General features: G+C 40.5%; 1 protein-coding gene and 1 pseudogene across 1 annotated transcript; one reads left to right on the top strand and one right to left on the bottom strand.

Moving 5' to 3' along the window:
* Window positions 1-224: 224 nt before the first annotated feature.
* PCYOX1 (prenylcysteine oxidase 1) lies at window positions 225-11,863 on the bottom strand. Its single transcript, XM_045828349.1, has 6 exons — window positions 11,675-11,863; window positions 10,391-10,597; window positions 9,182-9,356; window positions 2,079-2,290; window positions 1,614-1,766; window positions 225-1,053 (listed from the first exon to the last, which is right to left on the bottom strand). Exons 1-6 carry the CDS (start codon window positions 11,784-11,786, stop codon window positions 395-397), a joined length of 1,518 nt encoding a protein of 505 aa, XP_045684305.1. The 5' UTR covers window positions 11,787-11,863; the 3' UTR covers window positions 225-394.
* A 1,263-nt stretch (window positions 11,864-13,126) lies between these two features.
* Window positions 13,127-14,464, top strand: LOC123811459 (annotated as a pseudogene).
* The last annotated feature ends 5,745 nt before the right edge of the window (window positions 14,465-20,209 follow it).

Raw genomic sequence — 20,209 nt, 5'->3', positions numbered from 1 at the left:
CCCACCTTGGCTCACTTGTCATTGTCACTTCTCAGTGAACTAACAGCAGCCCCACTGGGGCTCACTTCTTTCCTATTAACTTTCCCAGGGAGCCAAAACAGAGCACCTCCTCTGTTGTACTTCTACCCTAAGCCTTTTGTTTCACTGTCCCCAGCTTTAATAAATGTACACTCAAAGTAAAAAAAAAAAAAAATTGGACATGGCATAAATGCAATAGTTACACCTTCACACTTAATTAGACCTTGTATTTTCTCATAACTCACTGGGGTTATTCTCATTAAACAATGATAATGGCAAAATATTTGATTCAAAGTGTCTCTGCTCAGATTGTGTTCTTTTTTGCCAGTGATATCCCATTTGAAACTAGGAGGGAGGTTTGGGGGAAAGTGTTATCTCATAGTTCAGTTTTCAGTTTCTCATATAAGTCCTCTTGGTCAATCATGTGTGCGTGCCCGTTCCAGCGGTGATAGGCAAGGAGAGCAGCATTGTGGGCTGCAATGGCACTCATTTCCATGGCACTTGCTGCACGCTCTATGCCATTCAGGTAGTAAAGTCGATCATGGAGTATGATGGGGGGGCTTTTCTCTGGAGGCTTATAGTGGGGATATGCAAGCCATTGCTGCTTTACAGCATACTCATGGGACAAAAAGAGCTTTAAAATTTGCTCTTTGGTAAGAGTCTTCTGGGAAAAGGTCTTCCAAACATATGTTCCATCTGTTGATGGTTGAGGATCATTATTATCTTTTACAGAGGACACAATTCCAATGCTGTTAATAAACAAATCTGAATTACCAGTGATTAAGACAGTATGGAGGTCAAATTTATCTAAGGCTCTAGAGCTAAAAGCAGTTGAATTCAACTTTCCCTTAATTAAAGTTGTCACTATATGTTCATAATATTGATGGAATTCCTCAATTGGAGGATCAAAGTTGAGAAAAGTTATATTGGACATTTTTTGATTCAATGGCGTGGCCACCATGATGATATCATAGAAGTCTGAATGGGTCCCAGATCCACTTCGGTAGACAATTTCATACATCTTTGTGGGGTTTCCTAGAGGAAATAAGGAAGCATACACTTCTTTAGTGTTTCTAACATACTATATTTTATACCTAAAAATAATTCTATACTTTTTAATAGCTTATAATCCTAAGGAAGTAAAGACTTTAAGCCCTGGCTGGATAGCTCAGTTGGTCAGAGCATCAGCCTGATACACCAAGTTAGCGAGTTTGATCCCCAGTCAGCACATACTAGAAGCAAACAATAAATATAGAAATAAGTGGAACAATCGATGTTTCTCTCTCAAAAAAAATGAAACATAATTTACCTTTTAAGATAACCATCCCAAATTGAGGCCAATTTTCTACTTAAAATAATACCTTGTTAATAAATACAAAATGAGGAACTTTTACTTTTGAGAATGAAATTTTTTAAATCCAAGGAGTCATGCCACTGTACTTGAGTACATTTTGGAATATTTCTACATGGCACAAAACATACAATTTAAAATTCCATCATCTGGAGTGAGAAATGGAAGAAGAGAGGTTTTTCCCCCTGAGCAATTATTTTCTACAGGGGAAATCAGGAACAATGAAATAGAAATTCAAGCTCACCAGTCTGCTTGGTCCTTGTTTTCTCCTCAATGGACATTACTGAGCCAGATATTAGGTTGCTTTTGGAAGCCTGAAGGAGCCCTGAGCAAACAAGTTTATTGCCACCTTCTACTGCCCAAAGGCCAGAATCAGTACAAGCTAGTGACACTGCCCCTGTCAGCAGCAGGAAAAAAAAAAGTGTTTTAATTCTAACTCTGTAAGAGACCCTCCAACCACTCTCCCTCCCCAACTGGGTGAGTTCTGCTCCAAATGTCTCCACACACAGTTGAGAACCACTCGACCAATGAAAGCTAAGGACTCTCCCCATAAAAATGCACATTTACATTTACACAATTTTGCCAAAAATGTCAGGTTTCACAGAGAAAGGCAGTCTTCTCCAACCCAAAGCTTAGGTCAGGAGTCACCATAACATCAGGTAAGCCCCTCTGTGAACCAATTCTAAAACTGTTCCAAGCCTTGGCTTACCTACAAAGCCATTGAGGTTTGTGCTTTGGCCATAATTGACCCTATTGATGGGAGCAACCATTTCATCGAGAAATTTCTCAGAGAAGCCTGCTTTCTGCAAGGTTTCAAGTAGTGTTTGATTAAATATTCCAAGGAAGTCGTCCCCTCCTAGAGAGTGTAGTAAGTTTTCTACACTACTGAAGGCATAGTCATGAGACTGGTAGCGGTAGATCCTTTTGAGAAAAAGAAATGGCCATTATAAACCAAACAAGATACAGATAAGGGGATGCATAAAGAAGGGAAATAGCATCGTATGACTCAAACTGACTTTCATGTTTCTTTCTGATGAGTTCCTACTTATCATGTGAGACACCTCAGCCACCATTTTCCCCAGGTACCCCAAAAGTACCTGGCCCTCACTCTTTTGGCCCTCACTCTCCCTCCGCAGATAAACTTCCACTGGCAGTTTACTGTCCTTTGTATACACTCTTCTGTATTAATATGGTCATAAGGAAACCTTTAAAGATTTGGGTACATCTTGTTCACATTTATCTTTTCATCTACCAGTAACACGGACATGTCTGAAATTATAACTTTTTTTAAAAGATTTTTTTTTTTAAGAGAAGGGAAGGGACAGAAAAAGAGAAGGAGAGAAACATCAATGTGTGAGACAAACATCAATCACTTGTCTCTTAGAGGCACCCCGATCAGAGACCAAACCTGCAATCCAGGTATGTGCCCTGACCAGGAATTACCAGCAACTTTTTGGTTCACTGGCCAGCACTCAACCCACTGAGCCATACCAGCCAAGACTAAAACTATAACTTTATCTTTTAATCAGGCTTGACCCTCTTCACCCACTCTCTATCCCAAACAAAAATAACAAGTCACACCTAAAATCCCATACATCATCCTCAGTTCACTCGGTTTCAAACAAATATTTTCACTTCTTTCTGCTTCTCCCACCCAAGAAGGAAACCTTAGCAATCTTTCTATAGTGTCTCTAGTGACTTCACTCTTATTTTCCTGATCTTAAGTCAGGATTTATAGTTGAACTACTAAAATGAGTAACTGATCTACCAGCTTCTAGTTCTTTTTAATCAATCTCTCAGAAACCCTATAATATTCTTTTACTGAAAAAAAAAAAACCACCTTGCTTACTGCCGCTTACTAAACAAAGTCCTGACATTTTTTCTGACATTTTTTTTTAAATCACACATTTTAGAGCTGGCCAGTGTGGCTCTGTTGGTTGGAGCACTGTCCCATACACCAAAAGGTTGCAGGTTCAATACCCTGAGAGGGCATATATAAGAATCAACCAACCCTGGCTGGCATAGCTCAGTGGATTGAGCGCGGGCTGCGAACCAAAGCATCGCAGGTTCGATTCCCAGTCAGGGCACATGCCTGGGTTGCAGGCCACGGCCCCCAGCAACCGCACATTGATGTTTCTCTCTCTTTCTCCGTCCCTTCCCTCTCTAAAAATAAATAAATAAAATCTTAAAAAAAAAATCAACCAACAACCAACCAATGAAGGCATAATATAAGTGGAAAAACAAAAGTCAATCTCTCTCTCTCCCCCCCTTTCCTCTCTCTCTTCAAATCAGTAAGTAAATTTGTAAAAATTTAAAAATTGTTACTATAGACAAAACAGGACATTTTATAATGATGAGGATTAGTCAATCAGGAAGACATACATTTGGGAATTGTTTTTTAAAATAAAAATAGTATAATCTAGCCCTGAACAGTGTGGCTCAGATGGTTGGGCATTGTCCAACAAATCGAAAGATCACTAGTTCAATTCCTGGTCAGGGTACATGCCTGGGTTGCAGGTTCAGTCCCCGGTCAGGGCATGTCCAAGAGGCAACCGATCAATGTTTCTCTCTCACATCAATGGTTCTATCCCTCTCTCCCTTTCTTCTCCTCTCTAAAAATATGCAAATAAAATCTTTTTTTAAAACAGTATAATCTATATGTCCCTTCACCAGGTCTTTTTGACAGTTCTGTAATACCCCAAATTCACTTCAAAAGTGATTTAATTTTTCAAAAGGCAATTCTCTACATGGCAAGCAAGCCACAGATAAGAAAATGAGACATGGCCCTGGACAGGTAGCAAAAGAAAATGACACATACAGATGGCACTGTGTCTGACACCACTGGAACTGGATTTTCCTGCTGAGTGTGCAGCAACATGCCACCTACCTTCCTTTAAAACTGATTGACCATTCTACACAAATTCTATATATTCTTTTCTTTTTTAATCCTCACCTAAGGATATGTTTATTGATTTTAGAGATAGAGGAAGGCAGGGAGAGGGAGAGAGACAGAAAGAGAGAGAAGAGAGAGACAGAAAGAGAGAAGAAGAGAGAGACAGAGAGAGGAGGAGAAACATCAATGGGTTGCTTCCTATTCTTACCTCAACCAGATATAAAACCCAGGGATCAAAGCCACAACCTAGGTATGTGCCCTGACCAGGAATCAAACCCACAACCTTGTGGTGCACAGGGTTAACACTTCCACCAACTGAGCTATCCAGCCAGGGTGCTTTTTGCCTTTAAATGTTAGAAGTTTTGCTCTGGGTAGCTCAGTTGGTTTAGAGGGCTATCAGGATACACCAATGTTGCTGTTTGATCCAGGTCAGAGTACATACAAGAAGCAACCAATGAAGCATAAATACATGGAACAACAAATCAATGTCTGTCTCTCTAATAAATAAGAAATTTTAAAAAGTATTAGAAATTTTATTGGCATTAACACTCCACAAGGTTATATTCATACAAATCAAATTGAAAAAAATTCCAGGCATACAGACTCCCATCTGTTAATGTGCCATCTTTCATCTCCAAATGTCAAAAATTGACTTCTTTTAATGATACAGAAAGTCTTTAGAAAGTCACTTTCACTGTCCATTTATTAGGTAAGAAACTGATTGTCTTCATTCATTTCATAAAATCCATGTTAAAAGAACCCTGTCTTGCCCTGACTGGTGTAGCTCAGTTGGTTGGGCCTCGACCGAAAGGTTCAGGGTTCGATTCCTGTTCAGGGAATATGCCCAAGCTCCAGAGTCAGTCCTGGTGAGGGCATGTAGGAGAGGCAACTGATGAATGTTTCTCCCCCTCTCTTTCTCCTTCCCTTCCCCTCTCTCAATATGTTATTGATTATACTATTACAGTTGTCCCAATTTTCCCCCTTTGCTCCCTCCACTCAGTACCTCCATAACCTCTAGTTACGCCCCCCCCCTTAGTTCATGCCCATGGGTCATTCATATAAGTTGTTTGGCTACTTCATTTCCTATACTGTTCTTAACATCCCTGTCTATTTTATACCTACTAATTTGTACTTCTTATTCCCTGCACCTTTTCCCCATTCTCCCCACCCCAACCAATAACCCTCCAAATGATCTCCACATCTACGATTCTGTTTCTGTTCTGTTTGTTTAGTTTTTTAGATTCAATTGTTGATAGTTGTGAATTTATTGCCATTTTAATGTTCATAGTTTTGATCTTCTTCTTTTTCCTAGATGTCCCTTTAACATTTCATAAAATAATGGCTTGGTGATGATGAACTCCTTTAGTTTTACCTTGTCTGGGAAGCACTTTATCTGCCCTTCAATTCTAAATAATAGCTTTGCTGGGTAGAATAATCTAGATTATAGGTCCTTGCTTTTCATCACTTTGAATATTTCTTGCCAGTCTCTTCTGGCCTGCAAACCTTCTTTTGAGAAATCAGCTGAGAGTCTTATGGGAACTCCTCAGTAGGTAACTAACTATCTGTGTTTCTCTTGGTGCTTTTAAGAATCTCACTTTATCTTTAAGCTTTGACATTTTAATCATGATGTGTCTTAAGTGGGCCTCTTTGCATCCACCTTGTTTGGGATTCTCTGTGCTTCCTGGACTTGCATGTCTATTTCCTTCATCAAATTAAGGATGTTTTCTTTCATTTATTTTTCAAATAAGTTTTCAATTTCTTGCTCTTCCTCTTCTCCTTCTGGCATCCCTACTATTCAAATGTTGGTAAATTTGAAGATGTCCCAGAGGCTCCTTATTCTGTCCTCATTTTTTAAAATTTTTTTCTTCTTGCTGTTCTGATTGAATGCTTTTTTCTTATGTTCCAAATCATTGATTTGAGTCTCAGTTTCATCTACTTTACTGTTGGTTCCCTGTAGATTTTTTTTTTAATTTCACTTAGTGTAACCTTCATTTCTGACTGGGGTTTTTTTTTATGCTGTTGAAGTACCCAATTAGTTCCTTGAGCATCCTGATAACCAATGTTTTGAACTCTGCATATGATAGGGTGCTTATCTCCATTTTGTTTAGTTCTTTTTCTGGAGTTTTGTTCTGTTCTTTCATTTGGGCCACATTTCTTTGTCTCTTCATTTTGGCAGCCTCCCTGTGTTTGTTTCTGGGAATTAGGTACAGCTGTTTTGACTCCTTGTCTTAGTAGCATGGCCTATTGTAGAAAAGCACACCGGTAAGTTGGGTGGAGTGGGGCCTTAGGTAATCAGAGCAGGGCAACCCGTGTTACTGCTCTGTTACTCTGAGTAGGGTAGGGCACAGAGAGGGGATAATGCCACTGCCTAACCTCTGGACTTTTGCCCAGGAGGAAGCTGTCTCCCAGCACTCACCCTGATGCCTGTCACTTCAATTTTTCACCATATGCCACTGGTGCCCTTCCAGCTGCTGCCCTGGTGCTGAATCCCTGAGGGACTGAAAGTCCTAAGGGCACCAATGGCATAAGGTGAGTTCTTTAAGAGGAGTCTCCTAAGAATCCTGCAGTTTCTTCTACCACCCCAACCCCCACTGGTTTTTATAGCCAGAAGTTATGGGGACTTATGTTCCTGGCACTGGAACCCTGGACTGGGTGATCTGGCCTGGGTCTGGGATCCCTCACTCCCAAGGCATCCTTCCTGATTTTTATCTACCACATGTGGATGTAGGACCACCCTTTCTGCATCTCCTTGCCCCTCCACCTCTCTGCAGCTCTCCGCACCTCTCTGCACATCTCTGCACATCTCTGCATCTTCACCCCTCCTATCCATCTGGATGAATGTGGCTTCTTTAAATCCTTGGTTGTCGGACTGCCATACAGCTCGATTTTGGGTAATGTTTATTTTGTAGTCGTAATTTTTCCTGTAGTTGTTCAAAGAGGCAAGGCATGTTTACCTATGCCTCCACTGTAACTAGACATCAAATAAATAAAATCTTAAAAAAAAAAAGAACCCTGTTTTGGTTGTACATTATCACAGCACTCTGGTATTAATCCATTTTCCTCTATTGCCAGTGGTGGACTGCCATCTTGATTTCTCAGAAGTAGGGTCCATGTGAGACTCTTCAAGCTGACTGGGTGTAAATGGTTCCACCAACATCCATTATCTTGCACAGGCCCTTTAGAAATTCAGTCTCAAGATTCACATTTTTGCTATATAAAATACAGATTCTCGTAAAGACTTTCTTTATCCTTAAATACAGAACTCCAAGGTCTCAGTCTTCAAAATGGCTTATCTCAAATAAAGGGCTGTATTTGTTCAGGACCAACATCAATCAAATTTAATTTTAAGCTTACAAGTTACCAGGTCCAAACGCAGCTGCCAGCACCTCAAGGTCACCCTGACATGATTCCACGCCACTTGCAGGTATGTGAGGGGTCAGGTCAAGCAGCAAGGATATACTTCAGGAGCTTCTACTGCAGAATCTCACCCCAGCAAGCCAGCTGATCTTACTTGGCTGTAGCGGCTTTGCCCCTGCGGGCTTAGGGGCCTGTGGGCCACCCAGGCACAGGTCCCACCAGCCAGTGGGCCTCGTCATGGCTGCAGAATGCCTGACAGCTTGGTTTGCTGCTGTGTCTCTGGCCATCTTGTCCCATGCATGTGCGCCTAAGTGATGTCTCTCTCCTCCTCCTCTTCCCCCTGCCCCACACAGTGGCACTCCTGTCTTCCACCCTCCCACATCCCATCTGCAGCCACAGGTCCCTGTGCCTCTATATATTTTCTTAGTTGTTGGTTTATTATTCTAGGTTATACATCCTCAGGACCTAGAATAGTGCCTAGCACATAACGGGCACATATGACATGTAATTTTACCTTTATGTTGAAACAATCATAGTAATTAAATAATAGCATTTACAAGTTAAGTTATCTGCAGCATCTAAAATAATAAACTAGTCCTGGCCAGGTAGCTCAGTTGGTTAGAGCATCATCCCCATATGCCAAGGTTGCAGTTCCATCCCTAGTCAAAGCACATACAAGAAGCAACCAATGAATGCATAAATAAGTGTAACAAATCGATGTCTGTCTGTCTGTCTCTCTCCCTCTTGCCCTCTCCCTCTAAAATCAGTAAATAAAAATTAAAAATAAATAAAATACAGGTGTAGCTCAGTGGATGAGGTGCCAGCCTGTGAGCTGAAAGGTCACCAGTTCAATTCCCAGTCAGGGCACATGCCTGGATTGCAGGCCAGGTCCCTCTTGGGGACGTGCAAGAGGCAACCAACTGATGTTTCTCTCCCTCTCTTTCTCCTCCCTTCCCCTCTCTAAAAATAAATAAATAAAATCTTGAAAAAAATTCTTAGGGCATAGAACTAATATTGTACCTCAGGTTACTGGCTCACTAAAACATGCCACGATTAAAGCTCATTTTTCTTATCCTGTCTGCAAGCTCTTGTGCACATGACCTCACTCCTCTGATACACAATACCAGCACAGTGCAGAGATTAACAGTGAGGACTCTAGATTCAATCTGCCTGGGTAGGAACGCTGGCTCTACCACTTAATAGGTGGCATACTTGCACACTTGAAACTTCTCCATACCTCCACCTTACACATCTGTAAAAAGAAGCTAATAAATAGTACCTACCTAGAGAGCTGTCATGAGAATTCAAGAAGTTAATATTTGTAGGTCATTTAAGAGTGTCTAGCAACACTAAACAAGCATTTGCAAAATACATATTCAGAAGTAAAATATAAACTACTCTTCCAATTTCTAACAGGCTAAATGGTCTGCATATTTTATACAGGACATTTTGCCTAACAAATACACCTTGTAGTTAGGGAGAGAACTGTTCTAAGAAACTATAATTCTTAAAGATCATCTACCTAAAAAGGTCTTAGGTTAAATAGAAGGAGAGAAAATTACCTCATAAACTTGTCAAATATATCCTCTACCCACATATGCAATCGAAGGGGCTGAAATCCATACTGCCAAATTAGTTTAATAATGTTAATTATAAGCCAGCTGCTCTCCTCAAACACCAGAGTCTCTCCATTAGAGACCCCCACTAGGCCTCCAGAACTCTGAACAGTAGATAGACCTGCAAAAACAGAGAAAGGTAGCTAAGTCAGTGATTCCTGTGCTGATCAAATGAAAGAAAGTAATCTGAAGCTATCATAGACACTCTAAAGTAAGTGAACTCCAGGCTTCCCCCAGCTCTCAAGAGACATATTAAAGAAGTTTTATTTTTAGAATAGTGAAACAATACACTAGACACTTACTACACTGTCCAAAAGCAGATTCTCTAGAAGATGGGTCAGATGATCATGCATATATATCAAAATTAGACAGGCTATGTTTAGTCTGAAGTTACTAAAAAGTCAAATCAAAAGCAGAGTACCAACTGAATTCAACTTAAAAGGAGAAATGTGAGAGATGAACCTTTGCAGCATAAACTGCTCCTGGCATATATTTGCTCTCATGGAGAAAACAGAGGCTCAGGAAGCATCCACAGGAAATATGGAAGGCAGCTAAGGGAAAGGAGGCACCTACTCCTATGCAAATAGTGTTTTACATAACTGGATATTTCAGATAACTGGAAGGAGGCCTATATTACCCAATATTCTTTGAGAAAAGGGCCTGCACAGGCCTGCCAATTTCCCTCACAAGCTACCCAGCTCCTCTGCTGGTAGGGAAGTAGTCAGATGTCCCAGCTTCTAAACAAATGCTGTGCCCATAGTTGTGTAACTTTAAGCCAAATACTTCAAGCCTCTGGGCCTCATTCCCCCAACTAAAAAATGAGCACACTAGGTTTCTGCTAACTCAAACCATTCTTTGGTTCAACAGAAGCCCACAGGTTGAAAAACTGACAACAGCAACCATCCCCACCCCACCCCAACCCTATGGCTGTAATTCCAGATAACTGAAGATACTGATAACTAGTGTCCCATTACAGGAGAGTGCCTCCTAACTAAGGCAGTACCAACTTCTAAAAGGAAAGTAAGGAAACCAGTTTTACCAACTTGTCTTTAAAAGACAATTAACACAGTGGAAAAGTTTCAGTTCCCTATATGGTAAAAATATTTATGGATGGTCACACAGAAAGCTGCATAGCTCTAAGACCAAATTACATACCCAGGTCCTTGACAAAACGCTTCATATGCAGATTTAAAGGATGGATGACAGAACCTCCTGCTTCATATTCTTGCCCCTGTACAGTCAGGGTGGCCAGACGGCCCCCCACCTCTCCTCTTTCATAAACGTCAATCTTCACATCTTTCCCAAATTTCTGCCGCAGATAGTAGGCTGCCGAAGTGCCACCAATTCCAGCTCCAATTATCGCTATGGAGGGGGTAAGAAAAGAACAGCTTCTTTCCCTCTTACCAGCTTTGTTGGTTTTATTGTTTTTGAAAACCCATTAAGCAACTGCAGATGTTACTTAAGGCTTTTATCCACAATTCAGGGAAGCCTCCATGGGGTAGGCCAGTGACAGTAACTGTGAAGACAGAACTGTGAATCTGGACATAAACATTGCCCCCGGACAAAAGTGGCAGTAAATTAACTTACAAATTGACATTAATTAGTTGTTTTGGTTTTTGCCAGATGCCCAAAGATTCTCACAGTTCTTTGTTGAGGCATCAATGAGCCTGCACAACCTTCTTTGTGCCCAACTCCTGGGAACAGAGGAGGTGAGTCTTCCCAGCAGCATTTTAAATGAAGTGGCCGCCATTTTTGCCTAGATTTGTTGTTTCATTAATGTAGACAGGTTAATGATCCCAAAGAACAGTTTTAAAGGGAATAAGAAACAAAGCAAAACAAAAAGTAAGGAAATTTAAAAAGACTGAAACTAGAAGACAGTGGATTATTTCAGCTGTGTAGTAATCTTAGGCAGGCAATCTGCAAGCCAGGGGCCTCTGAGGGCAGGCCAACCGCAGCAAAGCGGAGAGGGGAAGGTGGGAAATAAATGGGGTCAGCTTGTTTTCAACTGCTCGAAGTGCTGAGCCCGCGTGCGTGCGTCTATCATCTGCAGGACGTAAGCGACCCGTCGCTTCAGGACAACCCAGAAGACTGCCCTCCCAAAGATGCACCCAAGGAAGGCTGCGAGAGGGGGCTCGGTCTCCCCCTACCACCAGCCTTCCTAGACAGGGGCTGCAGGGACGCTTGGAAGCCGCCCTCTTGGGTCTCCCATCCGCGACCCATTCCTCAAGTGGGCACGTCTCCAAGCCCAGGAAGGCACGGTCTCTGGGGCACCGAAAGCCACACTGAGACACAAACCGGGAAGATCGAAACCTGCGCCAAGGGTTCGGCCGGCGCGGCCTGTCCCGCGTCGGGGCTGCAGGGCCTGGTGCCCAACGTAGCAGCCGCCAGGAGCACGGCGCGCTCCAGCACCTCCCTCCGCGCCTCTCCACTGTCACCTACCGATCTTATCCGGAGGGGCCCGCAGTTCAGGGCTCCCGGGGCACACCCAGCTGCCCAGCAGCAGCCACAGGACCAGAAGCGAAGAGACTCGCTCCCCGACTGCGCGGCTCATAGCTCCTAGAACGCAGCACTCGGGAGACTTGGAGTGCCTGACCGCTGAGCACGCCCGCTACTGCACGACTGCGTGCTTCGCCCGCCCCGCCCCGCCCCGCCCCGCCCCCTACCGGTCTAGCCCCGAGCCAGCCACGCCAACTCGCAGTGCCGCCCAGGTCCGCCCCTTGCCAACTCCCTAGGCACCCTAGGTCCCCTTAGGTCCACGCATCCCTCCAGAAGCGCAGAACTTGGACGCACTTGATTCGCCAGCCTTGCCTGCCCTCTCCAAACTTACTCTGCTTCGGGAAGACACCAAAAGCACCGAAGGAAGCTCATCCAGCTCTCTTCTTTGCCAACTGTTTGGATGAAACCCCTTATTTCTTCACTAGGATCTGTTGTGTCGCTTTAATCATACCCTCTCAAAGAATGCACCCAGCTAATCTCTAAAACAGTAGAGCTCCGCCAGTGGAGCTCCAAATACTTATTGAGTGATCACTATGTTCTGGGAATTGTTGGGTATGAGATGAATGGGTACATGACGCTATGTGAAAGGAAAAATGAGGGCGACCTAGAATGGGCTGGTCCAAGGTGAAGGAGTGGAAAAAGTAATGCACTCGTACATATGGTGGAACATTATGCAAGCATTAAAGAGAATGTAGGACCTGCAACTATTGTCCTAGTACTGTCAGGTGAGAAAATGGGTGGCTGAGGGATGGGTATTATATGATCCAGAATTAAAATACCCTACCCACCCATCCAAAAAGAAAATAAAAATTAGTATATGGCCCTGACCGGTGGGGCTCAGTTGGTTGGGCATTTTACCGCAAAGTGATAGGTTACGGGTTGGACTCCAGGTCAGGACACATTCCTGGGTTTGCAGGTTCCATCCCCACTCAGGGCCTGTGCAAGAGGCAACCCATTGATGTTTCTCTCCCTCTCTTTTTTTCCTCCTTTCCCCTCTCTCTAAAAATAAATAAATAACATATTTTTAAAACATCAGTATATGTCCTTGCTGGTGTGGCTCAGTGGATTGAGTTCCAGCCTGTGAAGCAAAAGATTGCCAGTTCGATTCCCAGTCAGGGGACATGCCTGGGTTGTGGTCCATGTCCCCAGTTGAGGGTGTGTGAGAGGCAACCAATAGATGTATCTCTTGCACATTGATGTTTCTCTCCCTCTTTCTTTCCCTTTGCCTCTCTCTAAAGATAAATAAAATCTTTTCTAAAAAATTAGTATATGAACATGAAGAACAGTATAGGTGGAAGGACAATAAGTTGGATAAAAGAAATGTTGAAACCTTTTTGCAACAGGTTTGCCACCAGAACCAGGTGTGGTGAAAACCACCACTAAATCAAAGCCAAAATGGGAAAGGAAAAGATTCATATCAACATTGTCACCACTGGGCACATAGATGCTGGCAAATCTACCACTACTGGCCATCTGATCTACAAATGGGGTAGGATTGACAAAAGAATCATCAAAAAAATTGAGGAGGCTGTCGAGATGGAGAAGGGCTCCTTCAAGTATGCTTGGGTCTTGGATAAACTGAAAGCTAAACATGAGCTCATTGGTATCACCATTGATATCTCTCTGTGGAAATTTGAGACCAGCGATTATTATGTGACCATCATTGATGCCCCAGGACACAGAGACTATCAAAAACATAATTACAAGCACATCTCAGGCTGACTGTGCTATCCTGATAGTGTTGCTGCTAGTGTTAGTACATTTGAAGCATAGATCTCCAAGAATGGGCAGACCCATTAGCATGCCCTTCTGGCTTCCACACTGGATGTGAAACATTAATTATTGGTGTTAACAAAATGGATCCCACTGAACTGCCCTACAAACAGAAGAGATACGAGGGAATTATTATAGAAGTCAGCACCCACATTAAGAAAATTGGCTACCAGCCTGACTACAGCAGCATCTGTGCCAATTTATGGTTTGAATGGTAACAACATGCTGGAGCCAACAGATGGAAAGTCGCCGATAAAGATGACAATGCCAGTGGACCCCCATCACTTGACACTCTGGATTGCATCATACCACCAGCTTGTCCAACTGACAAGCCCCTGTGTCTACCCCTCCAGGATGTCTACAAAATTAGTGGTATTAATACTGTCCCTGTGGGCTGAGGGGAGACTGGTGTTCTCAAGCCAGACATGGTGGTGAACTTTGCTGTAGTCAACGTTACAACTGAAATAAAGTCTACTGAAATGTACCACAAAGCTTAGAGTGAAGCTCTTCCTGGGGACAGTGCAGCTTCAGTGTCACGAGCATGTCTGACAAAGGTACTTGTCGTGGCAGTGTGGCTACTGACAGCAAAAATTATCCACCAATGGAAGCAGCAGTCTTCACAGCTCAGGTGATTTTCCTGATCCATCCAGGCTAAATCAGTGCTGGATGTGCACCTGTGCTGGATTGTCACACAGCTCATATTGCTTCTGAATTTGCTGAGCTGAAGGAGAAGGTTGATCATCATTCTGGGAAAAAGCTGGAAGATGACTCAAAGTTTTTGAAATCTGGTGATGCTGCCATCATTGATATGGTTCCTGGCAAGCCTGTGCGTGTTGCTGTTTTGCTGTTCATGATGTGAGACAGACAGTTACTGTGGGTTTCATCAAAGCAGTGGAAAAGAAGGCAGCTGGAGCTGGCAAAGTCACCAAGTCTGTCCAGAAAGCTCAAAAGGCTAAATGAATATTATCCCCAATACAGGCTGCCACAGTCTTAGTGGGTGAGAACCGTTCGTCAGAATTATTTGTCTCAATAGTAAAAGACTGGGTAATTATTACAGCGCATCATAAAAACTTCATAAGGAAAGGAGAATATTTTGTGGACCATTCATTTCTGTATGTGTGTGTGTGGCAGCTTTTAATTTATTAGTTTTTAAAATCAGTACTTTTTAATGGAAACAGCTTGACCAAAAATCTGTCACAGAATTTTGAGACCCATTAAAACAAAGTTTAATGTGTTTTTTTTTAATTTACTGATTTTAGAAAGAGAGAGGAAGGAAGAAAGAGAAACATCGATTTGACTTTCCACTTACTTATCCATTCATTTGTTGACTCTTGTATGTGCCCTGACCGGTGACTGAACCCACAACCTTGAACACTGTAACTTTCTTTTATACCATGTAGGTAAAAGTAACCCATTTCTGGTGTTATATCTGCTGATACTTTAGAACTGGATAATTTTGTTAACGTTTTTTCATGGGGGAGAATTTGGTGGATCTTTTTCACCTAAGGAGAGGAATCTGTTTACACAGTAAAAGCTATGAGAGGGGGTCTGTTGTGTAACACTGAATAGGTTAGGACAGAGAAGCAACTTTGTTTATGTGTAAGCTAGTTTATAAAGGCCAAATTCTGATAAAGTCCACATGTTACATATAAAATTTTGTAATTACATCAATACTGGGTAAATTTGTTGGTATGTCAAATTTTAGTTTTCCAGTTTTATTGGAATGTGAATTCATGTTTACAAACACTGAGGTGGTTTAAAGAACCTAAAATGAGGCTTAAATAGTGTTAAGCACCATATTGTTACAGTTAATTGTATCCAGATTCTAGGAAACATAAATTATACAAAACAAAAAGAAGAAAGCAGGTTAAACTTGGAGAAAGGAAGTAAAAAATTCAGTGCAAAAAGCATTCATTCATTAGACAAATATTAATTGAGTTCCTTCTAAGTGGCAGGCAATGTTCTATATGAATGAGAAAAATCAGTGAACAAAACAGATTTTAAAAAATATTTATTCTAATGAAGCTGACATTGTAGTAAAGGGACACATAATAATTAGAATAAATAAGTAAATTATGTAATATATAGAGCAGGGTATGAGGAATGGGCATGGATTGCAATTTTATTTTATTTCATTTTATTTTTATCCTCAGCAGAGGATTGCTTTTAGAGAGAGAAAAAAATGTAGAGAGGTAAGAAAAGAAACATCAATGGGAAGGAGTAGCATCAACTGCTTGCTTCCCATATATGCCCATAACCTAGGTATGTGTCCTGCCTGGGAATCAAACCTGCAATCTTTTGGTTACGGGACACTCTTCAACCAATTGAGCCACACCAGCCAGAGCTAGGTTGCAATTTTAAATATGATGGTTAGGGTAGGCCTCTTTGAATAGGATGGCATTTGAACAAAGCTTGGAGGAAGTGAGGGGAGTCAACCAGGCAAATATCTGGAGAAAGAGCTTTCCAGGCAAAAAGATGCTTTGTGTATTTAAGGAAAGGCAAGGAGGCCAGAGAACAGGGTAAAAAAGAGGGAGTGGGAGTGTTAATTGAATAAGATGCAAATGGTACAAGAAATAAACACTCCTACTTAAGAACATAAAAATATGAAGATTAAGGCTTTTTTTTATCCTCACCCAAAGACATTTTTTTCCATTGCTTTTAAAGGGAGAGGAAGGCAGAGAGGAGGAGAGAAACAGAGACACCCGAACTGGGGGTCATATGCCAAACAACTTAGGTATGTGCCCTGACTGGGAATTGAAACTGTAACCTTTCAGTTATGGGATGATGCTCCAACCAACTGAGCCATACTGGACAGGGATGACTAACCCCCCTTATCCATTACATCTAGAAATTACAAAGAAGGAACTAAACTATATGTGTCTTTTACTTTCCTATTTCCAAATTACATTATGCCCACAATAGCTCAGTGCATTAAGCTCCTAGGCCCTCAATAAATTTCTGTTGTTTTTTTAGAATTGATCATGTAAATCACTTTGCCACAAATGTCATATTTGGAAATTTTCATTTCTGCTACTAAAACCTTGGGAGAGAGTTTACTGAAAGGACACAGTAAAGGGACAGCGTAAAAGTTGCAAAGTGGAAGAAGTGGCAGGTGGATCAAAGACCGTCTTAATTCCACACTCTTGCCCTTTTAAAGTAATTACTGCCAAGAAACTCAAAAAGGTTTTTAAAAAATCATAGGGAAAAAAATATCACCTCATATTCTAAGGGTAATAGTGAGATAATGTAACAAACATTTATTCAAGAGTGTTGTTCAAAAGCAGTCTCCCTAGGAAGCAAAACACTAAGATTCTCTCCTTCACCAAACTCTAGCCAGGCTCTTCTGAGCCCTCTTCTTGACTAGGCCTCAACTTTGGGCTTTAAAGACTTGAAGGAAACACTAACATAGTTTCTAACTGCTCAAAGCCACCTCCTTGGGATAATCCTCGCTCCCCTTAAAGTGCCAATCTGAGATAACTCAAGGTTCCCACAATAATTTTGTTTGTTCCATTCAACCCATAAAGATGGAGCCCTGTGTCCCAGCACTGCGGGATGGTAGGAGTCTACCCCATGAGCACAAATCCCTACCCTCGTCATTCCCTTTTCAATCTTTCACTTCCCTGACTTTACTGAGCCCCTTGCTCATCCTCCTCTGTATTCCTTCATTCTCCCTTTAAAGGGCCCAGTCACCTCTATACAAACTGAAGTTCAGTTCAGGCTGTACTCTTTTCCCCTTTGAAATAGTACATTGAAATAGTATGATTAAAATGTAAACTTTAGTGTCTGGCTTTGTTTATCTTCAACAACACTCAAATCTATAATTCTATCCCTGTTCCATGTCTATTTTCTTCTTTGAAACTATTCTGAGGATATTCATTTTTATATCATCTTACTTCCTCACATCTCATTCCCTTCTTATTCTAAATAGGATAAATGATATTATGTCTGCCTTAGATAAGATGGGAAATTCAGAAGTGAAATAAGAAAATATAAACATATTTGACTATATAAAACAAACATTTCAGGTAGCTAAAGAAAGAATTTTTAAAGTTTTTAAAAATAATGCACATGAAAAATATTTGCCAATAACATAACAGGTAAGATTGTGATGTATACCACAATCATGCAAAAAACTCCACAAATTCATAAAAAGAGGTGCACAACTCAATGTAAATATGGACCAAGTCTATGAATATGCAATTCATAAAAAAGAAAGCAAGTGCCAATGGCCAAAAAATACAAATGAGTAAATGCCCAACTACAGTAGCAATTTAGACAAACTATCTTCGAGTATATTGGCAAAAATTAATAAGACTAATAATATCTTACTGCAGGAGAAAATGAGGTAGAGTGAACTGAGATCTCAGGAATGACTTTCAAATATTGTTGGTGGTTGTGTGCATGACTAAAACCTCTTTTTTTAAATTTTTATTTATTTATTTTTAGAGAGGGAAGGGAAGGAGAGAGAAACATCAATGTGTGGTTGCGGGGGGTCATGGCCTGCAACCCAGGCATGTACCCTGACTGGGAATCGAACCTGCAACACTTTGGTTTGCAGCCTGCGCTCAATCCACTGAGCTACGCCAGCCAGGGCTGACTAAAACCTTTTAACAACAATTATTTAAGTCAGAAATCCTACCTTTGGGAATCTATTCTACAGAAAAAATCAGCTGCAAGGATACACCTATGCATGTAACCTGAATGTCCATCAATACCACACCTATGGTTATTTATACAATTTACCATTTAATAAATTGTGGCACATTCATTCTATGGATTATTTTACAATTATTAAAAAAATTAATTAGCTCTGTTGTAAGTTGAACTGGAGAACATCTAGAATGTAAGCTTAAATTAGAAAAGAAACTTGCAGGTATTGCAAAGTAGTACCTATAGCATAACCACATTCTTTAAAATAACAAAAAAACCCAAGTTCTTATATACATGTGCATCTGTATACATATAAAGCAAGATGTGGTAGTGTATAGACTGATTTGTTAACATTAATTACCTCTATTCTACAGAAGTAATTACCTCAAGAGAGGAAAAATAAGGGAATTATTAATCTTTTCCTTATTTACCTATATTGTTTCACTTGCCACAGTGAGCATATATTAACTTTTAGAACTTCAAAACTTTATTAATTAATATAACAATATGTAATAAAGTTTTTAAAGCTTAAAAAATACTTCTGCTATATCCATACAATGGAATTGTATATAGTTTAGAAAAGGAATGAAGTATTGATACATGCTATGACATAGATGAATCAAAAAAGCATAATGCTAAGTTAAAGAAGCCAGTAACAAATGACCATTTACATTATTATTGTATGATTCCATTTACTTGAATTGTCTAACACAGGCAAATCTATAGAAACAAAAGATTAGTGGGCTGGAGATTGGGGTGGGCTGGGAAATAGGGAATGACTGCTAATTGGTAAGGGTTTCCTTTTAGGGGTGATGAAAATGTTCTAAGATTGATTATAATGAGGATTGTGTATCTCCATGAATACACTAAAATGACTGAACTGTACTTTAAATGAACATATTATAAGTTATGTGAATTATATAAAAAAGTTGTTAGAAAATACAATGCTATTCACCATTAATATTTGTCTTATTCATCCTCAAAAGATTAATATTTTATATTTTTAAGTAAAATCCAAAGGATGTGCCATAGATTCCAAACACAATTCCAAAAATGGAAATCCAAAAGTGTCACGGTCTAAACTACTTTGAAGAGGACATCTCAATTTTTAATGTGCACATTCTCCTATGCTTACAAAATATTTCACCTAACTTATGAAATGCAATAGTGCATAATGAGTACACTAAACCACATTTCAGAACCCTAATTATTCTGCTTCCCCTCAAAGAGTACTGAAATTTATAAATCTTCTGACTCATTTGGTTTTAAGATTCTTGTGATTGATTTGCATTAAATAATTACATAAAATGTTTTCCAATGTACATTGAATATACCAAAAAATGCAGATAAAAAGAAAAATTCAGCAAAAATGCGGAAATATTCTCTTGGCACTCAAAAATTTGCTTAACACAAATGACAAATTTTTTTTTTAATTTTATTTATTTATTTTTAGAGAGAGGGAAAGGGAGGGAGAAAGAGAGGAAGAGAAACATCAATGTGTGATTGCCTCTCACATAGTCCCCAGTGGGAACCTGGCCCACAACCCAGGCATGTGCCCTGACTGGGAATCAAACTGGTGATGCTTTGGTTCACAGGCTAGCATTCAATCCACTGAGCCACACCAGCCAGGACAAAAATGACAATTTTTTTATGAAGCTCTTACTTTTTAAAATAGTTATATAATACTTTTTAAGAATTAAATTTATTGGGGTGACACTGCTTAATAAAATTATATAGGTTTCCAGTGTACAATTCTATGATACATCATCTGTATATTGCACTGTGTGCCCACCACTCAAAGTCAAGTCTTCTTGGGTCACCATATATTTGATTCACTTTTCCCTCCACCTTCCCCCTTCCCTCTGGTAACCACCATACTGTTGTCTGTGAGTTTTTGTTTGTTTGGAAATCTGTTTTGTTTTTTTTAAGATTTTTTCTTCTTTTTTTATGGGTTAGAGAAAGAAAGGGAGAGAAAAAAATGAGTTCAATTCATGCATTCATTTGACTGATTCCTATATGTGCCGCCACCTATACAGGATCAAACCCTCAGCCTTG

This window comes from Phyllostomus hastatus, unplaced genomic scaffold, assembly GCF_019186645.2.
Source record: "Phyllostomus hastatus isolate PE091 unplaced genomic scaffold, TTU_PhHast_1.1 phas_scaffold_78, whole genome shotgun sequence".
NCBI lineage: Eukaryota > Metazoa > Chordata > Mammalia > Chiroptera > Phyllostomidae > Phyllostomus > Phyllostomus hastatus.
This window is presented reverse-complemented; position numbering and strand designations above follow the sequence as displayed.

What these genes read in the sequence shown, in the direction of transcription:
- PCYOX1 (XM_045828349.1), bottom strand. Translation starts at nt 11,786, where the DNA reads ATGAGCCGCGCAGTCGGGGAGCGAGTCTCTTCGCTTCTGGTCCTGTGG. An exon ending in AAACCTCAATGGCTTTGTAG is followed by an intron (nt 1,767 to 2,078) that starts GTAAGCCAAGGC and finishes TGCTGCTGACAG; the next exon opens with GGGCAGTGTCACTAGCTTGT. An exon ending in AACAAGGACCAAGCAGACTG is followed by an intron (nt 1,054 to 1,613) that starts GTGAGCTTGAAT and finishes TATTTCCTCTAG; the next exon opens with GAAACCCCACAAAGATGTAT.